The sequence below is a fragment of the Penicillium griseofulvum genome, assembly GCF_001561935.1.
Source record: "Penicillium griseofulvum strain PG3 chromosome Unknown contig_89, whole genome shotgun sequence".
Taxonomy (NCBI): domain Eukaryota; kingdom Fungi; phylum Ascomycota; class Eurotiomycetes; order Eurotiales; family Aspergillaceae; genus Penicillium; species Penicillium griseofulvum.
The window spans coordinates 426036-444953 of NW_024467478.1; the positions used below are offsets into that span (position 1 = coordinate 426036).

General features: G+C 47.6%; 9 protein-coding genes across 9 annotated transcripts; 5 read left to right on the forward strand and 4 right to left on the reverse strand.

Moving 5' to 3' along the window:
- Nucleotides 1–314: 314 nt before the first annotated feature.
- PGRI_042090 (ankyrin repeat-containing protein ANK1) lies at nt 315–958 on the forward strand (the record flags this gene model as incomplete). Its single annotated transcript, XM_040791922.1, has 3 exons — nt 315–326; nt 385–562; nt 636–958. The coding sequence occupies 3 exons, from the start codon at nt 315–317 to the stop codon at nt 956–958; spliced, it is 513 nt and encodes a 170-aa protein (XP_040643832.1).
- Nucleotides 959–1232: 274 nt separating this feature from the next.
- PGRI_042100 (alpha-1,2-mannosyltransferase ALG11) lies at nt 1233–3007 on the reverse strand (the record flags this gene model as incomplete). Its single annotated transcript, XM_040791923.1, has 2 exons — nt 1233–2568; nt 2622–3007. The coding sequence occupies 2 exons, from the start codon at nt 3005–3007 to the stop codon at nt 1233–1235; spliced, it is 1722 nt and encodes a 573-aa protein (XP_040643833.1).
- A 257-nt stretch (nt 3008–3264) lies between these two features.
- PGRI_042110 (putative mitochondrial export translocase Oxa2) lies at nt 3265–4302 on the forward strand (the record flags this gene model as incomplete). Its single annotated transcript, XM_040791924.1, has 1 exon — nt 3265–4302. The coding sequence occupies one exon, from the start codon at nt 3265–3267 to the stop codon at nt 4300–4302; it is 1038 nt and encodes a 345-aa protein (XP_040643834.1).
- Nucleotides 4303–5275: 973 nt separating this feature from the next.
- Nucleotides 5276–7179, reverse strand: ptcF (type 2C protein phosphatase ptcF; the record flags this gene model as incomplete). The annotated part of the gene is made up of 3 exons (XM_040791925.1): nt 5276–5387; nt 5442–6461; nt 6515–7179. 3 exons carry the CDS (start codon nt 7177–7179, stop codon nt 5276–5278), a joined length of 1797 nt encoding a protein of 598 aa, XP_040643835.1.
- Nucleotides 7180–7454: 275 nt separating this feature from the next.
- PGRI_042130 (transcriptional repressor TCF25 family protein) lies at nt 7455–9623 on the forward strand (the record flags this gene model as incomplete). Its single annotated transcript, XM_040791926.1, has 1 exon — nt 7455–9623. The coding sequence occupies one exon, from the start codon at nt 7455–7457 to the stop codon at nt 9621–9623; it is 2169 nt and encodes a 722-aa protein (XP_040643836.1).
- Nucleotides 9624–11179: 1556 nt separating this feature from the next.
- Nucleotides 11180–12335, forward strand: PGRI_042140 (PQ-loop repeat-containing protein; the record flags this gene model as incomplete). The annotated part of the gene is made up of 5 exons (XM_040791927.1): nt 11180–11266; nt 11316–11914; nt 11965–12014; nt 12074–12132; nt 12186–12335. 5 exons carry the CDS (start codon nt 11180–11182, stop codon nt 12333–12335), a joined length of 945 nt encoding a protein of 314 aa, XP_040643837.1.
- A 938-nt stretch (nt 12336–13273) lies between these two features.
- On the reverse strand, nt 13274–13948 carry rpp1 (ribosomal protein P1; the record flags this gene model as incomplete). The annotated part of the gene is made up of 4 exons (XM_040791928.1): nt 13274–13320; nt 13377–13509; nt 13618–13695; nt 13880–13948. The coding sequence occupies 4 exons, from the start codon at nt 13946–13948 to the stop codon at nt 13274–13276; spliced, it is 327 nt and encodes a 108-aa protein (XP_040643838.1).
- Nucleotides 13949–14398: 450 nt separating this feature from the next.
- Nucleotides 14399–16120, forward strand: PGRI_042160 (uncharacterized protein; the record flags this gene model as incomplete). The annotated part of the gene is made up of 8 exons (XM_040791929.1): nt 14399–14618; nt 14673–14754; nt 14810–14834; nt 14904–15182; nt 15243–15409; nt 15463–15676; nt 15732–15917; nt 15965–16120. 8 exons carry the CDS (start codon nt 14399–14401, stop codon nt 16118–16120), a joined length of 1329 nt encoding a protein of 442 aa, XP_040643839.1.
- A 1622-nt stretch (nt 16121–17742) lies between these two features.
- Nucleotides 17743–18768, reverse strand: PGRI_042170 (uncharacterized protein; the record flags this gene model as incomplete). The annotated part of the gene is made up of 1 exon (XM_040791930.1): nt 17743–18768. One exon carries the CDS (start codon nt 18766–18768, stop codon nt 17743–17745), a length of 1026 nt encoding a protein of 341 aa, XP_040643840.1.
- Nucleotides 18769–18918: the final 150 nt, after the last annotated feature.

The window sequence follows — 18918 nt, forward strand, 5'->3', positions numbered from 1 at the left end:
TAAATCCCAACGGTAGCCGGAATATTGTATATCCGGGCGGCCCGCGCGTGGGATGTCCCTGGGGAACAACTCCAATAACCTGTTGTATTTACCAGGAACTTGAATGCCTCAAGTTTGATCAGACAGACCGGCTTGTACATACATATTTCACTTTACTTCCTTGTGAAATATTTATCCTGACCACCGAAATACCATACAAACTGCCTGGTTGTTGTTACAACTAGCTCATTGCGTCCTACTACAGCTGAGCACCAATTCCGGTACTACCGACCTCATTCTCGCGTATTTTGGACTTTGTGGACCCATACACAGATATGGCTGACGAGGTGAGGACTACTCATTAGACCATTGCTAATAATTAACGCTAATGCTGCTATGATTTAGGGCGCATCACCCCGCGAGTTGGTCGTGGAAGCCTGCCGCCGGGACCAACCCCACCTAATTGAGCAAGTGATGAATGAAATGGACGAGAAGGACAATGAGCAAGTGGCACAATTCTTCAATGAGGTGACAGACTCTATGGGAAACCACGCATTGCACATCTGTGCCCAGTACGGCAGCTGTACGTGTTTGTTTTGCCACTTCCCTATACTGCTTATCTCTCATAGAAGCTAACTCTCTTTGTTAATGGTTAGATGACACAATGGATGCACTGTTTGACATCCAATTCTTCGAATGTGACCCGTTGACCCGGTTGGACAAGGACACACCGTTGCACATCGCAGTGCGGTACGCCAATGATAAAGACGCAGAGCTGGGTGAGGCCATGATCAAGATGATGTGTGAGGCTGGATGTGATCCCCGAGTGCGGAATAAGCATGGTCAGAAGCCTGCCGACCTGGTCTTTAACAATAACGAGATCAAGAAGACCCTTCAACAATCCGAGTATATCATGGCTGAAGGTATTCAAAATACCGAAGCTGACTCGGATGGCGGAGAGGCTAGCGATAGTGATTAAAGGGGGAGAGACTACCCAGGGTGTTCGCATTGCCGTCCATTGTATTGCAGGCTTTCTCTGTTTCTGGTTAGAAGGCTAGAGATGCTCTAGCTGCGATGTCTGTTTTTATGCATGAGTCTTAGACTTGGCCACATCTTCTACTTCTATTTTACGATTATTACGAATTAAGTGCAGTCTTTCAAGGCTGATATCATAGAATTAACTTCTTTTTTTTCGGCAAACTACTAAACTAGAGGGAAATGCCGTTCGTCTATTTCCAGGGGATATTACAAAGCTAAACCTTCGACGCCTTAACAAGCTTCTGTACTTGATCCAGCCACTTACGGGAGAACTCCTCTGCGGTAAACCGTTGAGCCGAGCGACGAGCCCGCTGCCGCATGGCGAGTTTTTCTGCCTCCGGAAGAGCAAGAGCAGCCTCGAAAGAAGCAGCAAACTGCTCTTCTGTTTCAGCTCGGAATCCAGTTGCACCATCGCCCAAATCAACGACAATGTCTTCACGTGGACCGCCCGAGTCATGTGTCACACAAATGAGACCAGCGGCCTGATACTCCACGACACAAATTCCAAAGTGTTCATTCCACATAGCATTGACGCCAACGGAGGCGGTACTGAGATGTGACAGCATGGCAGGCCAGCTGGCGTCGCACAAGAAGGTGGTATGGTCGCGGATGCGAAGTTCATGCGCCAGGAGGCGCAGATTGTAGATGTGGGTTTCATCAGGACTGGAATGGCGCACAGATCCAATGAGAACAAGGCGTGGAGGGGGTTGACCTTCGTAGGCTGTGTTTTTTGTTCGTTCTTGTAGGAATCGCGCAAAGGAGCGCAAGACTAGTGGGTGATTCTTCTCTGGCCGGAATTGGGCGATGTAAAGGAGAACGGGTTGCCGAGTCTTCTCGCTCTCCGCGTCAACGGCAATATTTGATTGTAGTTCGGTGACTGCAGTTGGGGGAAATACCACCGCCGGCGATGATGCGGTCCCATCGCCGCTGCTGTTGCTGCCTTTCCTGCCGGTGCCCCAGAGCGTACGGATGTGTGCTGCGGTCCAGGACGAATTGCACATTACCACATCGACCTGTCGACCGACCCAGCCATACAATTTGGCAAATAGCTCCCAGTACCGACGCTTTATTTTCCCTTTCCACCCTTTCCCTGCGCCGGAATTGATCCCTTGCACCCCGCTCTTGTCGTCAAGGGAGGCAAGCATGTCAGTTGATATTGTCGGGTAATGAACGTAGGCGCCAACAGGCACTGTCGGGAAAAGCCATTTGCACATAGCAAGCGTGAATGCATAGCCCATGGTGTCAACAAAAACATCCGGTACAAGCAACGTAAAAGCATCATAGGCAACAACTAGTGACCCCAGCGACTGCCCCAGTAGCGTCATATAAGGATATGAGCTACTAACGACATACTTGCGGGTTGTCAAGTATAGGAGGACCACGGTGGGCGCGTGTAGGTGAATATTGAATCGGTTCTCCACTCTCTCCAGCATAGTGGCTTTATTGACTTCATGGTCACCCGTGTAGATAGCGCAGATTGCCTTCGGCCAGCGCTTCTGGGTTGCACGTATCGCTTCCCATAAGACTCGTTCGCCACCTCCACCGGCATTGCTGTAGCATATAGTCAGCGTTGTACGTTTCGATATGTATAAAGAGTGCCATACCAGAATGGGTGAAAGAACCCAATGATCCCATCCCAGTCCTCTGAACTCTGGTTGCTTTCCTGGCTAGTACTGCTACTGGTTTCACTGCCAGTTGACGTCTGTACCCCGCCTGGGGCTGAACTATCCACCTTCTCCCAATCCTCATCCTCGGCACCGTTCCGCGATAGTGAAGTTGTTGAACCCTTCGGCCGTGAGGCGCGTAATTCCTCCTCTTCAGATCGCGCCCGCGCGATCACATATTCCCGGCGAGACCGTGTTCGTCGCCATATCAGCCAGCCCACTCCCCGAAACACTAGACCGAGGAGAACGCCTGTTAGCTTCGGAAGCAGGATAGCCGTGGCGGTGAGGACTAGAATGGCCAGTATGGCGGTTGATAAGAGGGCCATGGTGAAAAGGCAATGATTAAAGAGACCTCATCAGAAATCACACATAGTAAAAGAATTTGAAGTCAAACTGGTTAATAAGTCAGAAATGATCCCCCTCTCTTGTTGTCAACACGTTGATCAATCGGGCCAATGAAGTAACTTAAGCTGTGTCACATGATGATTTCCACATATCTGATTTCCGTTGCGCGACTTCTATAGCTTCACTACTTCTAGCTACCTTTATTTTTTTTATCTTGCCTCACCCGGCGACAGGAGTGATGTACGCCCTCCGCTCGACACATGCTCTGCATTCAACGCGGCGAATCATACAATTGCCTCGCTTGCAGGTTCGACAATTCCACCCAACAAGACCAGCACCATCCGCCATCATCGACCTTGCACTAGACAGCTCCACCGCATTTATTCACGGCGTCCACAATGTTTCGTGTTTACCTTGGGTTGCCTCAATTCCTCTCACGGCCGTACTTGTTCGTACATTTGTCGGGTTGCCCATCATGATATATACTCGACTCCATCGGCACCGCGAGAAAAAGATATCGCTAATTATAAGCGCTTGGGCGAGGAGATATCAAGAGAAAGCTTCGACTCACCAAAAGGCTACGAGTCGGGAGAAGAAGTTAACACCTTTTGAGCGAAAGAAGAAAGTCGCTCTTGATCTCAGAAACCAAAAAGCTGTGCTTCACAAGCGTTGGGGAATATCTGGGAAGCACAAAGCAATTGGCTTACTGCAGATACCTGTCTTTATTGCGCTCATGGAAAGTCTGCGCGGGATGAGTGGCAACAATAGCGGCATCATTGCCTGGCTGTCGTCGTTCATCGAGTCACAAGACCCCGCCTCCGCAGCCCAATCTCTACATCTAACCGTGGAGCCTACTCTTGCGAATGAGGGCGCGCTCTGGTTTCCGGATTTGCTGGCCGGCGACTCTACAGGTGTGCTGCCACTTTTGCTGACTGCGTCGATCTTGGGGAACGTTCTCACCGGATGGAAAGTCATGCCCCTGAGCGAGATCCAGCTCCTTTCAAAGACCGAGATGTATAAGCAGATCTCTCTCAGTGGTTTGCGATCCTTTATCGTGGTTTTCACATGCTATATTGGCTTCGCGAGCTGGACTCAGGAGATGCCAACTGCACTTATGCTCTACTGGATCACCAGTACCAATCTTGCTACACTGCAGACTTGGATACTGGATAATAAGGTGTTTTCACCAGTGATGTTCAGACACCACATCCAGAAATCCATCGCTTTCGTGAAACCGGGTGATGACGACCCTTTCCAGTTGAAAAACTTGCGCTGATTCCATCCGTGGGAAACGTTTCATGGAATAACATGGGATATTTGTTCTTTACCATGCCTTGGATTGATGGTGGCTTGCTCCACCATATTCCATTATAGGGTTGGAACTACGCCCTGACTCTAAATGGATTCCAAGAATTCATCAGGGTGGAGCCCACATTTCACACCGATTTGACAACAAGCTAATGTCAGACCTGATGCAACCCATGGCCTCTGGGTGACTGGTACAGACTTTACGAGCCGGCTCGGATAGGACCAGTCGTCACAGTGTAGCCTTTTGGGTCAACGTTCATAATTTGGTCCAACCCCCCTGCTGAATGACAGTCCAGGATACATCTAGTTCATCGACTGGTTTCGCGATTCATTGTGTAGCATAGCTCTTGCGCACCTGTATTCATGTACAATAATATTCTTTTCTTCTCACAAGAATAGTCGGCCACGGATGCGGTCCCTAGCATGAAAATATCTACTACCTTCTATTTCTTCGATTGAGCTGTTATATTTTCCATATATTCTTCTAACGAAATAAAAGTTGATTGTACATTCGTCAATTAGCCTAGAAGTCCATGCTTTAGACCTCTAATGTCTTTTTTCCAGTTGTCTGCGATGTCGTAGCTGTAAGTACAGCTAGGAATGGGACCTCGTGAATAATAGTGCACGGAGTAAACATGCCCGGGAGGCAGAGACAATCTAGGCTGTCATTCTACCATATACAGTATACTATTCATTCAGGAGTGACAAAGACGGATAAAAAGCATGAAACGTAAAGAGGACTTTCTAACCTGTAACAAGGGACATTGCAAATGCGCATTAGCATCAGACAATAGATTTGTAAGATAAGAGAAATTATTCCCTAGTATCATGCCTTGGTCTTGCCGGAGAAAGTAGATTGCAGAACATGTAAAAAAAAAAGCCCGCCACCCTTCAGAATGCTTTGGAAATGTCAAGAATAAAACAGAGGACAAAACGAACACCTAAAGCTTTGACTTGGGAGGTTGTTCTGAGGCACTTGCTTCTTGGTTGACTTCCACAGTGCGCGAATCAGGGCCCTGGCCAAAGAAGATGACCTCGACAGTAACATCGTCACTGAGAGAATATTAGTCAAACCCTCAAGTAATGTCATAAAAAGAATATTCATACCGGTATCGGCGGGAGTAAGGACTGGGTAGCGTCAACAACGCACACACCATATCCTTGTCCTTTCCGCCCATTGCATTCCGCACAAGATGAGTTGCTGCGTTCTTGTCCTCAACGGTAAATCTAGTAGCAGCGCCAGAGATGTCATATTGCTGCTGGCGAATGGGACGCCGTTGCCCTTCCGTTGATCCGTCAGTTGCAGTTTCCACAGGCAGTTTCTTCTGACCATCGAACCCAAACCAGCTTTGTAGCCAAGCCTTGCTGCCTGCACCGGCAGCAGCGGATTGTTGTTGCTCAACCCATTGACCAACCAGACCGACAACTTCTTCATTGCTCAGCATCTCCCACAGACCATCGGTAGCCATGACGACGAAGTCGCCCTTGGAGGGATCAATCTTGGTGGTAGTAATGATAGGCTCAGCGGTGACATAGGGGGGCGTCTTCAGCATAGGATGAGGGGTGCGCCCAAAGAACTTCGCTTTTATGGTATCTTGGACGTCCCGGCTCCACTTGTAGAAAGCGTCACCGAACGCACGGCTAGGTTCAAGCTGGCCGAGAATTCGGCCATTCTTGGTGACGTATGGTTCGCCGGGATGTTCCTCACGCAAACGTTTCATTTCAGATGGGGTGCCACCAGTCTGGTCCTCGGAGAGGGCAGTAGCAGTCCATTTCCCGCTGGGGCCGCGACGGCCCAGAACTGCGCGAGAATCTCCGGTAACAGCAACCTTGAGATCCTTGGACTGAGAGTCATAGAAGCTGAGAAGAGCACATGATCCTGAAAGAGCGGGAGCAAGGAGCTCGGCGGCAACCCGTCGTGACTTAGATTTCAAGACTTCCTTGAAACTCTCATGTACGATGTCATTGTCAAGGCGGACGAAACCCTTCTTGATGGCGGCATCGATAGCCTCGGATGTTGGTACGAGCAGAGATGGATCAGCAGAAGCAGCTTTGTAAGTTGTGTTCAATTCACGCGCCACGTATGAGATCAAAACATTGCGCAATTTGGCGGATGTAGTCCAACCCCTAATTTATAGTTAGCATTTGCATGATAAGTATTCAGGCTTAATATAACGTACGAGTGACCATCGAAAACTCCCCAGAACATCCAGTCACTGCTCGGCTCGCCATTGCTGACAGCAGCCACGGATGCCGGAATCTCCACTATCTTCTCCGCATGGTCATCCTCAATGGGGGAATTGCTGGCAACCTGAACCACATCATAACGAACGACACCCTTACCCCGGTTGACCAGGTATGATTCCTCGTTCTTGCGAAGCTTCTGTGTCGCTTGCTCGGGGGTCAACATCTCTAGGACTTGACGACCTGATTCGTCTGTATTCTTGGCAATAGGCTGGTCTCCGGAGAGTGTCGCGGTGTAGAATTGATCGCCGCTGACCATCAACGCACGTCGCGTGGTCTCGGTGGGGCTTTCTGCGTAGGCGGAACTGAGGGCACTTGATGCGAAACCTCGGACCTGGGTTGCTGCCGATCTAACGGTGTCACCCTGATAAGCATACCATGCCCCGGAGGCAACAACGGTCGAGATAACGGCGAGGGAGAGTTTGCGGCGATGCATCGATGATTGAGGAGCTACCGGAGTGTTGGATGAACGTTTACCGCCAGAATATGGCCGAATACCTCGCAGCTGGTTGAAGGTCGAAGGGCACGGCCGTTTAGCGGCAATGTTCCATACTGGTGCACGCCGAGCAGCACGGCAGGCCTGAATAGTCGCCCGACGCATTGGTCCAGCAATAAATAAGACAGCTGATAAACTTCTATGCCTTTTGCGAGGCAGATAACAGCTCTAAGATTGTATGTAGATGATGTTTCAAGCTTATCGAGGAGGTCCAGCTCCTCGAGACGAAGTCACGTGTGAATGTTATCCAAACACGCGCTAGTCCAAATTAGTCTCTGTCGTCATTCCCCGCGGTTTTGTTTCGGCGCGATCTTTTTTGTTTCCACCTTCGAGCCAGCTTATATTACATTCGGTCGAAGGCTTTTGCCTCGTTGTATAGGATGTCATCTCGAGCAATCCGAAAACTGCAAAAGCTGCGTGAACAAGAACAGCAGCGAGAATCCGAGCAGCAAGATGAGTCAAGCGAAGACGAAGCCCCGCGCCCCGCGAAACCGAAGTTCAATGCCTTCGATTTGCTGAACGCCGAAAATGAAGATGAGGAGGAAGAGGAAGAGGAAGAGGAGATAGAGGAGGAACCTCGTCCGCAGATACCAGAGCCCGAAGCAACCTCGATAAAGCCCAAAAAGAGCAATAAGAAGAAAAAGAAGAAGAAGGCGCCCAAAACCTCCGACACAGCAAATACGGCGCCTTCAAGATCAAACGAAGCAGACCTGGATGAAATTGATCGGGCGTTGAAAGAGTTATCTACAGATGGACACCCGTCAGTTGGCACAGGTCTATCTACCAGACTCACTCCCGAGGCTTCTTTCTCAAAGACTACAAGCGAATTGCTCGGCATCGAACCCAAATTCCTCAATGCAACGAATGAGATGCGCAGACTGTTCGGAAATGTTGTTCTGGAAAACTTTGATCAACCAGCGGATAGTGGAACGGGCCGCCGTCGGGATCGCAACCGACAAATGGTCGACCTTGCTCAGGCCTTGACGGGAAGATACAGTCCAGCTAGCCGAGGTCAAAGTCTGGCTGGAGTTACATTGCGACGCAACGTTCTTATGCAGGGCAAAGATGAATGGCCTCGTGCTCCAAGTGGAGGGCTAGGCATGGAGACTGCGGAGAAGCTTCCTTCGGGGGAGACTCTTTACCGACTGGTGCACAATACCGCCTACCAAGATGTACAGCGGCAGTTTGACCTCTGTGTTGAATCGATGGACCCACAGAGACTCATCGGACACCTCCAATACAACCCGTACCATATTTCTACGCTTCTCCAAGTGTCTGAGATTGCCAAACATCAAGGCGATCATGCTGTGTCTGCCGATCTGATGGAAAGAGCTCTGTTTAATATTGGACGCTCAGTCCACTCTTCGTTTGCTAATCGCCTCAAGGAAGGCCAGGCCAGACTTGATTTCATACATGCGGAGAACCGAGAGTTCTGGCTTGTTGGGTGGAGGTACATCACCAACCTAGCAATGAAGGGCACATGGAGAACCGCTTATGAATGGGCCAAGCTCTTGCTTAGTCTGGATAGCAGCGATCCTTACTGCATGAGACTGCTCATCGACCACCTCGCTCTCCGAGGTAGAGAATATGCACAATTTGTACAGCTGTGCACCCAGACACGCTTTAGTCGCGACTGGGCCAACCTCCCCAATATTCAATGTTCGCTAGTAATGGCATATCTCCGGATGAACAAGCCTCAGGAATGTCGTCGACAGCTGCACCTCGCCATGTCCCGCTACCCATGGATTTTCAGCAGGCTAGCACAGGAACTTGATGTCCACCACGTTCCCAAGCAAATATGGGGCAAGATGCCTCCTACAGGCGCACATGAACTTCTTACCGAACTCTACATCGCCCGTGCCAAGGATCTTTGGAATACCCCCGAGGCTATCTCTCTCATCATGGAAGTCGCAGACTCTATCTCTGGTGAGGAGGAGCCTATTGAATCGCCAGAGATCACTTTGGACATCGCTCGTCATGTGGTCTTGTCCGATATAGCTAAAGTCACAACCCATCTTCCAAACCACTTCGTGGCTGGTCGGTTATCTTCCTCCGACCCACTTCCCCCCTATGAATCCGAAGCCTACCAACAACAATCTGAACCTACTCCGATCTATGCAGCTCCTGCTGGGGGTGGCGGAAATTGGCTGCAGGACCTCCTCGGTCAGATCAACCACGATGTCCGCGCTCCCAATATCCCGTCGGACGACGAAGAGCCGATTGGTTTTGAGGATGAAGACGAGAATACAGAGCATTTCGATATCCCACACTCACGCCCACCACTCAGAGATCCTGCCGCCCTTGAAGGGTGGCTCACGCGCGAGGGTTTGCAAACTCTCCGTATTTTCCTTTCACAATACGGAGTCGATAAAGGCAACTGGAGCGAGGTGGTTGTGGACTATGCACCTCTGACCAACTATCTGGAAGCGATGGCGGCTATCTCAGATACGGCCCGCCAACGATTGTTGGACGGCACTATCAAGGACTCTCTTGGAGATTTTGCAGTCAGCATGCTCGAGGATGAACTCGCGATTATGCGAGGAGAATGATTCAGTTTCATGAACATGAACTCTGCATTACGAAATCGTCACATGATCACTCTCAAGAGGGGAATTCCCGAGTGCCAAGCAAGGTAGCCCTCCTCTGGTGCCCACCAAACAAAAATTAGGTATCTTTAGTATGAGTTTCCTATACAAAAAGATTCTAGGCAAAATCAAACAGTTTTAAGCTCCGAACTAGATAAAAGAAGAGAAAGTGTATAGATTTAATCGATTTAATTCTCGATATCTAATGTTGAAAGAAGAAGAATAGATTAAAATATATATTATATATGAAGTTATACTGTACATATATGTAGCAACGTACTACGTGCTTTCTTTCTCAAAATTCCTTACCAAAGTTTTATTAACCAAAATAGATTATATTCATACTAAACATACCTTCTTAATATCTTCCCTAGCTACTCCGAAGGTTGGAAAAAAAAAAAAAAAAAAAACTTGCATTTTATATCTGAGGGTTTTAAGTATCCTTTGTATGGAAACTCATTTAAAGATACCTAATTTCTAGATTTTGCATCTAAAGAAGTATTTACGTTTGGCAGGGCTAGCACGATTAACGCAGAATCCATGTTGATGAAACCGTGTCTATGTAGAATATGTACCAGACGTATACTCACTGCCAAAGGAAGTTATGAGTAGACGTAAAGGAGCTTATGTTCCTATCACATCTTAGACCTTAGGAAAATGACGAAGTTTCTACTATGTAGAATAAATAGGTGGAAGAACTCAACGGATCTCTGGTTATTCCTCCTGAACGTTACTAAATATATTTTCGCTGTATGTAAGCTTACATTTAAATTATCCAGGTGATAGAATATTAGTAACTTCAATATAGGGCTATTTGTTGATATACTACCTCTACTCTTACGCCTCATTTTGCTAATTTTAGTGAATTTCCACGTAGATGATAGCTTAGTATAGCACTTACTCTCGCTCGGTCGAATACGTTGCCTTATTTAGTGTGTACATATAGTTTCTACAACTGGGAAACCTTTCGGGGAATTTGGGGAATTTATATCCTATAGGATATTCGAATGCTTTGATAGTACAAAGTACATGTCAGAGTACGGAGAATATATGCGCATATCACAATTTAGACTGCATGACCATAACGAGGTATATCATTGGCTATGCAACTCCAATGCTTGGCTGATGCATGTCAAAAGGAAGGTTCAATCTTGATTTAAACAAAATATCGCTAATGCGGCCTTGCTATGTTCTTTCAGTAGTTCTTTTAATATTCTGTTAGGTAGTCTCTCAAGCAGTCTCTTCGGTAGTCTTTATATGTTTCATCTCTAAATATCTCCTCCCCCTCACTGGTGTAGAACTACAGAAAAAGGGGGAAAAAATGTAAACCGCACAGATTATATGTATAATCTGGGATTATCTGTTTCTAATATGGATATGCTGTTTAGTCCATTAACTCTTTCAGAGATTTTCCTATGGACCCTCGAAAGCTTGGACATAGCGGGAGTACCCCCGAGTAGATTGTGTCATAGCCTTATCTCCCGCGCAATTTTCTTTCACTTCAGCACACATTTGTCAAAATGGAAGGCCCTATACCTTTAACAGCCCGAGAGGCAGCATCAGGTCTCTTAGGCTCAGTTTCTATGACCTGCTGGGTTTTCCTTTTGGTATGTTCTAGCGACTTCACAAATCAAATCTATCTAACAATACCTGCAGGTACCCCAACTAATTGAGAACTACCGCAATGGCAACGCAGAAGCCATATCTCTCCTTTTCGTCACTGTCTGGCTAATCGGCGACATTGCAAACCTCGCCGGAGGCCTACTAGCTGGACTCGTGCCTGTGATCGTCGCGATCGCAGTATACTTCTGTATCGCGGACGGCGTGCTGATCGCGCAATGTGTGTACTACAAAGTGCGCAACTCGCGCCCTGAACCTTTCCACCGTCGACGCTCGTCCACGGAGACCCCTGAACCGACTACCCCGTTGTTGGGGCGGCGGTTCAGCGACTCGCTCGCGTCTTCTCAGCGGCGTCGGTCGTCGGGCTCGATGCGTCGGTATCAAGTTTTTGGTCGACGTGAGAGTGAGGTCGAGGATACACTGGCCAAGATTGTTGAGGAGAATGATTATGGCCGTAAGGCGTGGATCAAGAATTTTACTAGTATCGTTGGGATTTTCCTCATTGGGATGGTGGGTTGGACTATGGCTTGGCAGACGGGGATGTGGGAGCCCGCGCCGTTGGATAATAAGAATGGCTCCGAGGAGGCTATTGGGGGATTGGTGTTGGGGTATTTCAGTGCTCTTTGCTATCTGGGGTAAGTATCTCCTTTCGTTGGGACTGATGGGTTGGTATTGACTTTTGCAGAGCGAGATTGCCACAGATCTACAAAAACTACAGTGAGAAGTCATGTGAAGGTATTTATTTACTGCCGTCCGATTATGCGTGTGAAGCTAATGTTGACATTTATATGTAGGATTGTCGCTCTTGTTCTTCATTCTCTCTCTTCTTGGAAACTTAACCTACGGTGCAGGAGTAAGTGATACTACAAGGTGTACGATGGACGCAAGCTAACGGCGTGGATATAGATCCTTTGCCATTCTACCGAGAAGGAATATTTCCTCACTAATCTTCCATGGTTGATTGGATCGCTGGGAACTATGGTTGAAGATGTGGTCATCTTCATTCAATTCCGGATCTACGCTGTTCAGGACCCTCGTCTCTCGGCAATCTCCTAAATATTGACATCCGCTCTTGTATCTAGAGCGACGACCTCTGTCTATATACTGTCGAATGTGTACTTCAGTTTCAAGCTCGAGGATTTGGATGAGATGATTTTCATGCGTTTGTGATGCTGGACATCAGAAAAAAATTTGGAGTAGCATAGCGTTTTGATAGTGAACTAGCGACTGAATTCAATAATATGGTTGTTAGGGTTGATGTACATAGTAGAAGTGTGTTGCTTGACCCGAAATGGCTAGCAGTGGATATCACTGATATTATCGATGTGACAGCAAGTCCATGTATGCATATTGTAATTCATACCGTCGATAAGGACTATAGCCTGTTGAGGGACAACTACAAAGGCCCTCAATGAAAGATCACCTCGCGATCGAAAGAATCAAAGACATCCAATGCCATCAGCCCTACAGCACTACGTCATATGGCCTACGAACAAGCACCCCCATGTAAGAATCATACGGCATTCGTTGTTGGTTCATGGTCGCATGACGGGCGTGACACGAGGACCGAGCAAACTAAGCTAGCTGATCCATGTGGAGGACGAGAAAACGAATCATACATCTACTCACCAGACCAAAGTAAAACTTTGATCAAGGTCAAATCAAGAAGTGTGCCAAACGTCTTCAATTCCCCTAAAATCCAGGAAGCAACAATAGTTTCGGAATCGCAGCGGCATCCGATCGAGTCTACCTCGGCCACATCATGAGGCGGAGGCACACCGAGCACCCAGTCTCCAATGAATGTCCGTGTCCGTTTGAATTCTTTTGCTAATTTTCTTTTTTTTCTTCCCCGGTTCTAGGTCGTAGTGGGGGTCGTGGAGTATCGAGTACAATAGAGAATCGTCGAGGGAGCCGCCATGCGGCAATGGTAAAAGAGGTTGAGGAATAGAGAAAAAAGGAAACGAGTTTTCAAATTCGATATGGAGATAAGACGCTTAGTCGAAGAGACCGAAGCCCATGTCCTCATCGGACTCCTCCTTGTCTGTAGTGGGAGTTAGTATCGTGACTCACAACCCAAAGATGTATATTAGAACTTACCCTCCTCCTTCTCCTCAGCCTTGGCCTCGGCGGGGGCGTCAGCGGCGGCGCCACCAGCAGCGGGGGCAGCGGCAGCGGGGCCAGCGGAACCGACGTTGGTCAGGAGCTCCTTGATGTCCTTACCCTCGAGGGCCTGTGTTGAAAAATCGAATTAGTTATCGAGTCTTTAAATTGTCGCGCGCGGCCATGTTCGGGTTGTTTCGATATTGGCGCGGGTTGTGGAATGGGATCAGGTATTTACCCGGGCGAAGATGGAGGCCCAGATGGGCTCAACCTCCTGGACCTTGGCGGCAGTGATGAGGGTCTGGATCTTGTCGGCCTATATGAAGATAAAGATTTAAAGGTCAGTCATGGATTTCGCGTAATCGTTGTTTGATCCCAGTGGCTTTGTAGCTGCTTGTTGTGCTTCCTCCAAGGCTCTATTTCACACATAAAATAAAGCTTCAAGTGCGATCTTCAAGCCTCCACTATTCCACCAACATCAAGGAATTTTGGATACGTACGGAGACCTCAATACCGTCATCGGCCAGGATGAGGGCGGCGTAAGAGCAGGCGAGCTCGGCGGTAGACATGTCGACGGGTGGTGTTGACCGGACTGGGTGTCTTGAAGAGAGTTGGGGATGGGAAAGAAGAAGAGAGGAGAACGCCAATGATAGACACCCGAACAGGGCAAACGCGCCGTGTGTGGGAAAAAGCCCTCGCTTAGGGCTCGGACTAATCGGGCTTAGTCTCTTCCCCTCCTCGTGACTTGGCGCTAAGCCATAAACGGAGCTGGTCCCAGATGACATAATGATTAAGATGACCTAATCCCCCAGTAAACTGCGCGGGGCCCGTGCAATCTGGTGGTATCTGCATGATCTCCCTATCAATCGGTCCATTCATTAATTGACATCACATCTCGGTGGGGTTCAATTTTACCATCCGTTATTCTAGTCTTTACCCTCATAGAAACTTATTCCCTGCATTCAAATCATCCTCAACCTTGCTTTTTCCAACAAGCATACCTATCGCATTCTCCAGCCATGGAGTCCCCCGCTATCTCGGTCCCGCTAGATCCGCGGGAGCAGCCCATCCTCGAAAGCCTGCTCCGAACCCGTGACGCGCTGCTCCTAATCAAACAGGATAAGTCCTCATACATAAAGTCTCGCGATGTTCTACCACTTTATGAGGAAGTGATCGCAGAAGTTGAGAAGCTCAATTCTGTTCGTAAAGAGCAAGATCGCCGCTTGGTGCACAATCGCCGTGAGTTCAGTGGATCACACGCTCACCTTGGAGGTGACTAACACTCTATGAAAGTGGATTATGTCTTGGATGATTGTTTCCAGTTGATTTCCCTACTATTCTTGACAGTTGGGAGGAACAATGAAGCTCCCGCCGTGTGAGTGACAATGTCCCTACCCCGCCATCTCATGACTGCAACTGACCTTTTCCAGTTACTCCTTGGCGACTACTATTCAGGTATCCCTCCTATGATTTCTTTTCGTCCTTCTTGTTAGCTTTGCTTTCTGGAAACTGACGATTTTGCAGCGCTTACTCGACCACCTTGGAGAGGCTGGATTTTATAGCTCGAAGGATTTGAACTCGATCACCAAGACACTAGAGTCTACGCGGGAAACTCTTGAGCGTGGCCGAAACACATACTCACCGGCTCTTCTCACTCTCTTGGAAAACCGTCTGGAACAATGTGAACAGTCACTGGCGAAGTTGCAGAAAGGTCTGGCTGCATTGGCACCTCCCTTGGCGCAGACACACGAGACACTGGTTTCGATTTTGCGATCGACATCAGCTGTCAACACTCGGTCAAAAGTATGCTATCAAATATTCAAATACTATCTGATCGGTACTAACTAATGGCTGGGTTGTTAGTTCTCAGCCTCAGAAGTAAACGCCCTCCGAGAACAACTAAAGAAAATCGAAAAGACAACAAAGGACGGCAACTTTGTGGATGCCGAGGGAAATGTTCTTCCAGGACAGGAGGAGCTCAAGTCTTTGTTTCACAGGTGTTGGCGATGGACCGAAATTGTGCTCGAACGGTATGTTCTAAGCTGCCAACGGGATGATCGGACATGGACTGATTCAAATACAGAGAGGGTAAGATTGATGAGCGGTTCCAAGATCAGTACGAACGATTGTTGGAAATCCGCAACCAACTGGATCGTTTGTCTGTAACACAAGCTTGGTCACTGCGCGAGACCGATCTCTTCGGATACCAGCGAAAGCTCGACCGCATTGATGAAGCGCGTATTAATGGAAATTTCGTCGACGCTGAAGGTCAACCAGCGGACCTGCATGCGCAGAGAGTAAGAACTTCTTTTCGGGCATTATTTAATGGATAATTGGCTAATATATGCTCAGACGCTCTTGTACCTCATTCGTCGCAGTTATGCATACATCTATGCGCTTTTGATTTCATCAGAGCCTGTATCTGAAGCTCTACTCCCAGTCTACAACCAACTCCAAACTCTCCGCCGCTGCTTGATCGAAGTCAAGGAGTCCGGAGGCGTTGCAAATTCGCGCGAACTTTACCCATACAGCATGAAGGTATATCACCGTCCAAACTATTCGCATATAAAAGCTGACCGAAATAGCTCAACTCCATTGACAACATGCGAGTTGATGGCAAATTCTACGTGGGTCCAGATATTCCTGAAGGCCAGGGCAGTGTCAATAACCTGCTAGCCGAATGCTACGATTTGGTTTGGGAACTCCGTGCTGCGGTGGTTGATGAGGGAGAAGAGTCTTAAGACGAAACTGGTTTCATAGGCCAATGCCTTTTTTTTTTCTCTACCTATGTGTTTTATTTCCACCAATGTTTGTGAATTTGCGCCGGTGTTGAAGAATTGGCCATGGAATGTCTTTGGCATACAGTGGTCTTTGATTGTATGATCAGAGCCGTGCGTTGTTTTCTATTCTGTTTATGTGACGATAGGCGTTTGAGATGGGATTTGACATTGGCATTTGTATTGGGAACGAGGGCCCTTTGTGTCCTCTGGTGGTTTTACTCTTGAGTTTAATGAAATTTCCCCGTTTATGAAAGAATTTCTTCTCCTTGTCTCTTGCTTTGAATGGGTTTCAACTGAACATAATAGACCTAATATTAGGCAGCTGTGCTATTCTAGCTACTCGAATATTTGCTCAGCGAAGACAAAGCAATGCATACTCAGCAAGCACCACATACCCATATCAAATACCGAGTCGATGGATTGTTTGAAAAGCTTCAAGTTATAAAGTTGACCAAGCAATATTTTCAACATAAGCAAACCTTCTAGTTTAACATTCATGCCATCCCGTTCAAGTAGAAGACATACCCCTTCAATAGTCGCTGAGTGTGAGGATCAAAATCTGCGAAGTGAATTTCATTCACGTCTTTCATCTCCAGATCTTCACCGTCAATCCCGTGAGCCTTGAGACAGCAACCGCACGCTGTAGTACAGTGACCTCGATCATGGACGCCATCCGTATTGACATACATTCGCGGTCTCTCGCAACATCCACATCCGCGTCCACAACAGCCTCCTCGTTTCGCACAGTCTTCACGAAGCAAATCCGAGAGATACCAATCCTGGTGTTTCCTCTGTCTTCTCAACGCTCGTTTTGCGGACCTGCTCTGAATCATGTCTGTCTTAACCCACTTTTCCCTATGGACATCCCAATATTTCGAATTGAGGGATTTGATTTGCTTTTGAGAAGCAACGGTAGGTTATCCTTTGAGCAAGCTCGTCGTAGTTTGCATTCTCAAGTTGAGTCTCGAAACTCACGGTTTTTGTTTCACTCCCAAAGACAGCATCTGGAGCATCCTCTATGAGCTTTCGTTTCTCGTCCATACTCAACTCGCCTGACAAGAGTGGCTCTAGCAGGTCCCCGGGGGCTTGGGTTGTTCCACTTGTTGTGTGCGTATCTCCATTGCACTCTGTGTACTCTCTTCGTATGTTGGTAGTGTCTGTTGGGCTTGCATATTGCTTGATAGAAAATTGGGAGTATAGACTCTGTCATCATCGGACTCATTGAGAAGCTTGATATTGGTGTTGATGTTGCCCATAGGAGAGAATTGAAGTTTCAAAAGTGAAGGTAGAATTTGAATGTCACATCATTGCATAAATGAAGATTGTTTTGGTTTCACTAGGGCTCTTATCCTGAACATGGGAAGATTTATATTGTTCTAACCTTGGAAGCTAATGAATTCGTCATTCATGTTCTTATTCTCCAAATACCAAAGTCCTAGCACTGACATAACAGTAATAAACAGCAACAACCAACATTGAATATAATATAGACAGCTTTGAATGCACGGAGTCTCTCCAGCAGAATAGCAATGTCATCCAACGGTTTGTAATTTTGAGGTAAACATAATCCGCCTTTGATCACTTCATTTCGAGCCAAAAGCAAAAACATAGCCCTTCAGCAGCTCAAAGCTATGCGGATCCATCAAACCGGGAGATTTGTACTCAAAATAAAGCTCTTGCAGGTCTATTATCTCCCCATTATCCCCATCCAATTCTTCAATTCCACGGGCCTTCAGGCAGCAACTGCAGGCTGTAGTACAGTGACCACGGGTATTGGTACCATCTTCGAGCCCATCAACCGTCCGTGGTCTTTCACAGCAGCCGCAGCCTTTCCCACAACAGCCACCTCGTCCTGCGCAATCAGCAACCAGCGGATCGGAGAGATACCAGTCTGGATTTTTTCTTTGTATATGATATGCTCGTCCGAAGGACCAGGAGTCTATGGACCCTTCTTTGGTCCACTTCTTCCTGGAAAGCGCCCATTGTCTCTTATTGAGGTCTGTGAGTTGATCTTTGTAAATCTTGAGTTGTGACGCATGCTTGGCTTCATCTTCAGAAGATAGAAGTAGTTCTGATGAAATTTGCAAATTTTGAACTTTTTCTTGAATGCAGACCTTTCGTTGAGCAATCCAACGCCGCTCGATATCAATTTCAATCAGTTCCTTAATCCAGCTTTCTGGTCCCTCCGGCTGCGGCCTATCCCAGAACACACACCAGTATAGGGATAGGGCAAGTCTGGCATAGCCTGCCTCTGTAAGCTGAGCTTCAATCTCCTCGAAGTCTTCTTGGTTGTTCTCACGTCTTGTATATAGATGTCTCGGGGCATAATGAAGGAGATCTTCTTTGTCTTCATTAGTCAGTTCGGGTGAAAACAGGTGGACAAGAAGGTCTTTAGGCTTCTGAGCTTTTTTTATTTCATTCATCGATTTGTCCATCAATTGGCCCTTGGAAGAGTTGGCCTTGCAAGTCGGAAGTTTGTCGGATGCTGTCTCGCTTGCTTGAGTCTCGATAACTGGGCCCTTGACCATCGTGCTCTCGAATTTGCTCTCGACTATATTCTCAACTGTACCTAGCTTGATATAGTTGGAGCGCTTGAAAGTTTTGAACATAAGGAAACCGAACAATAGAAAGGACGAGGTTTTGGAGGCTTTGTCCAAATGAGCTTTCAGCCCAAATAGGCGTCGGACAAAATATATTTGGCCGTTTCCTTTTGAGGCAATACTGACATATTGTTGACATGTTGTTGACATAGAGTAGAA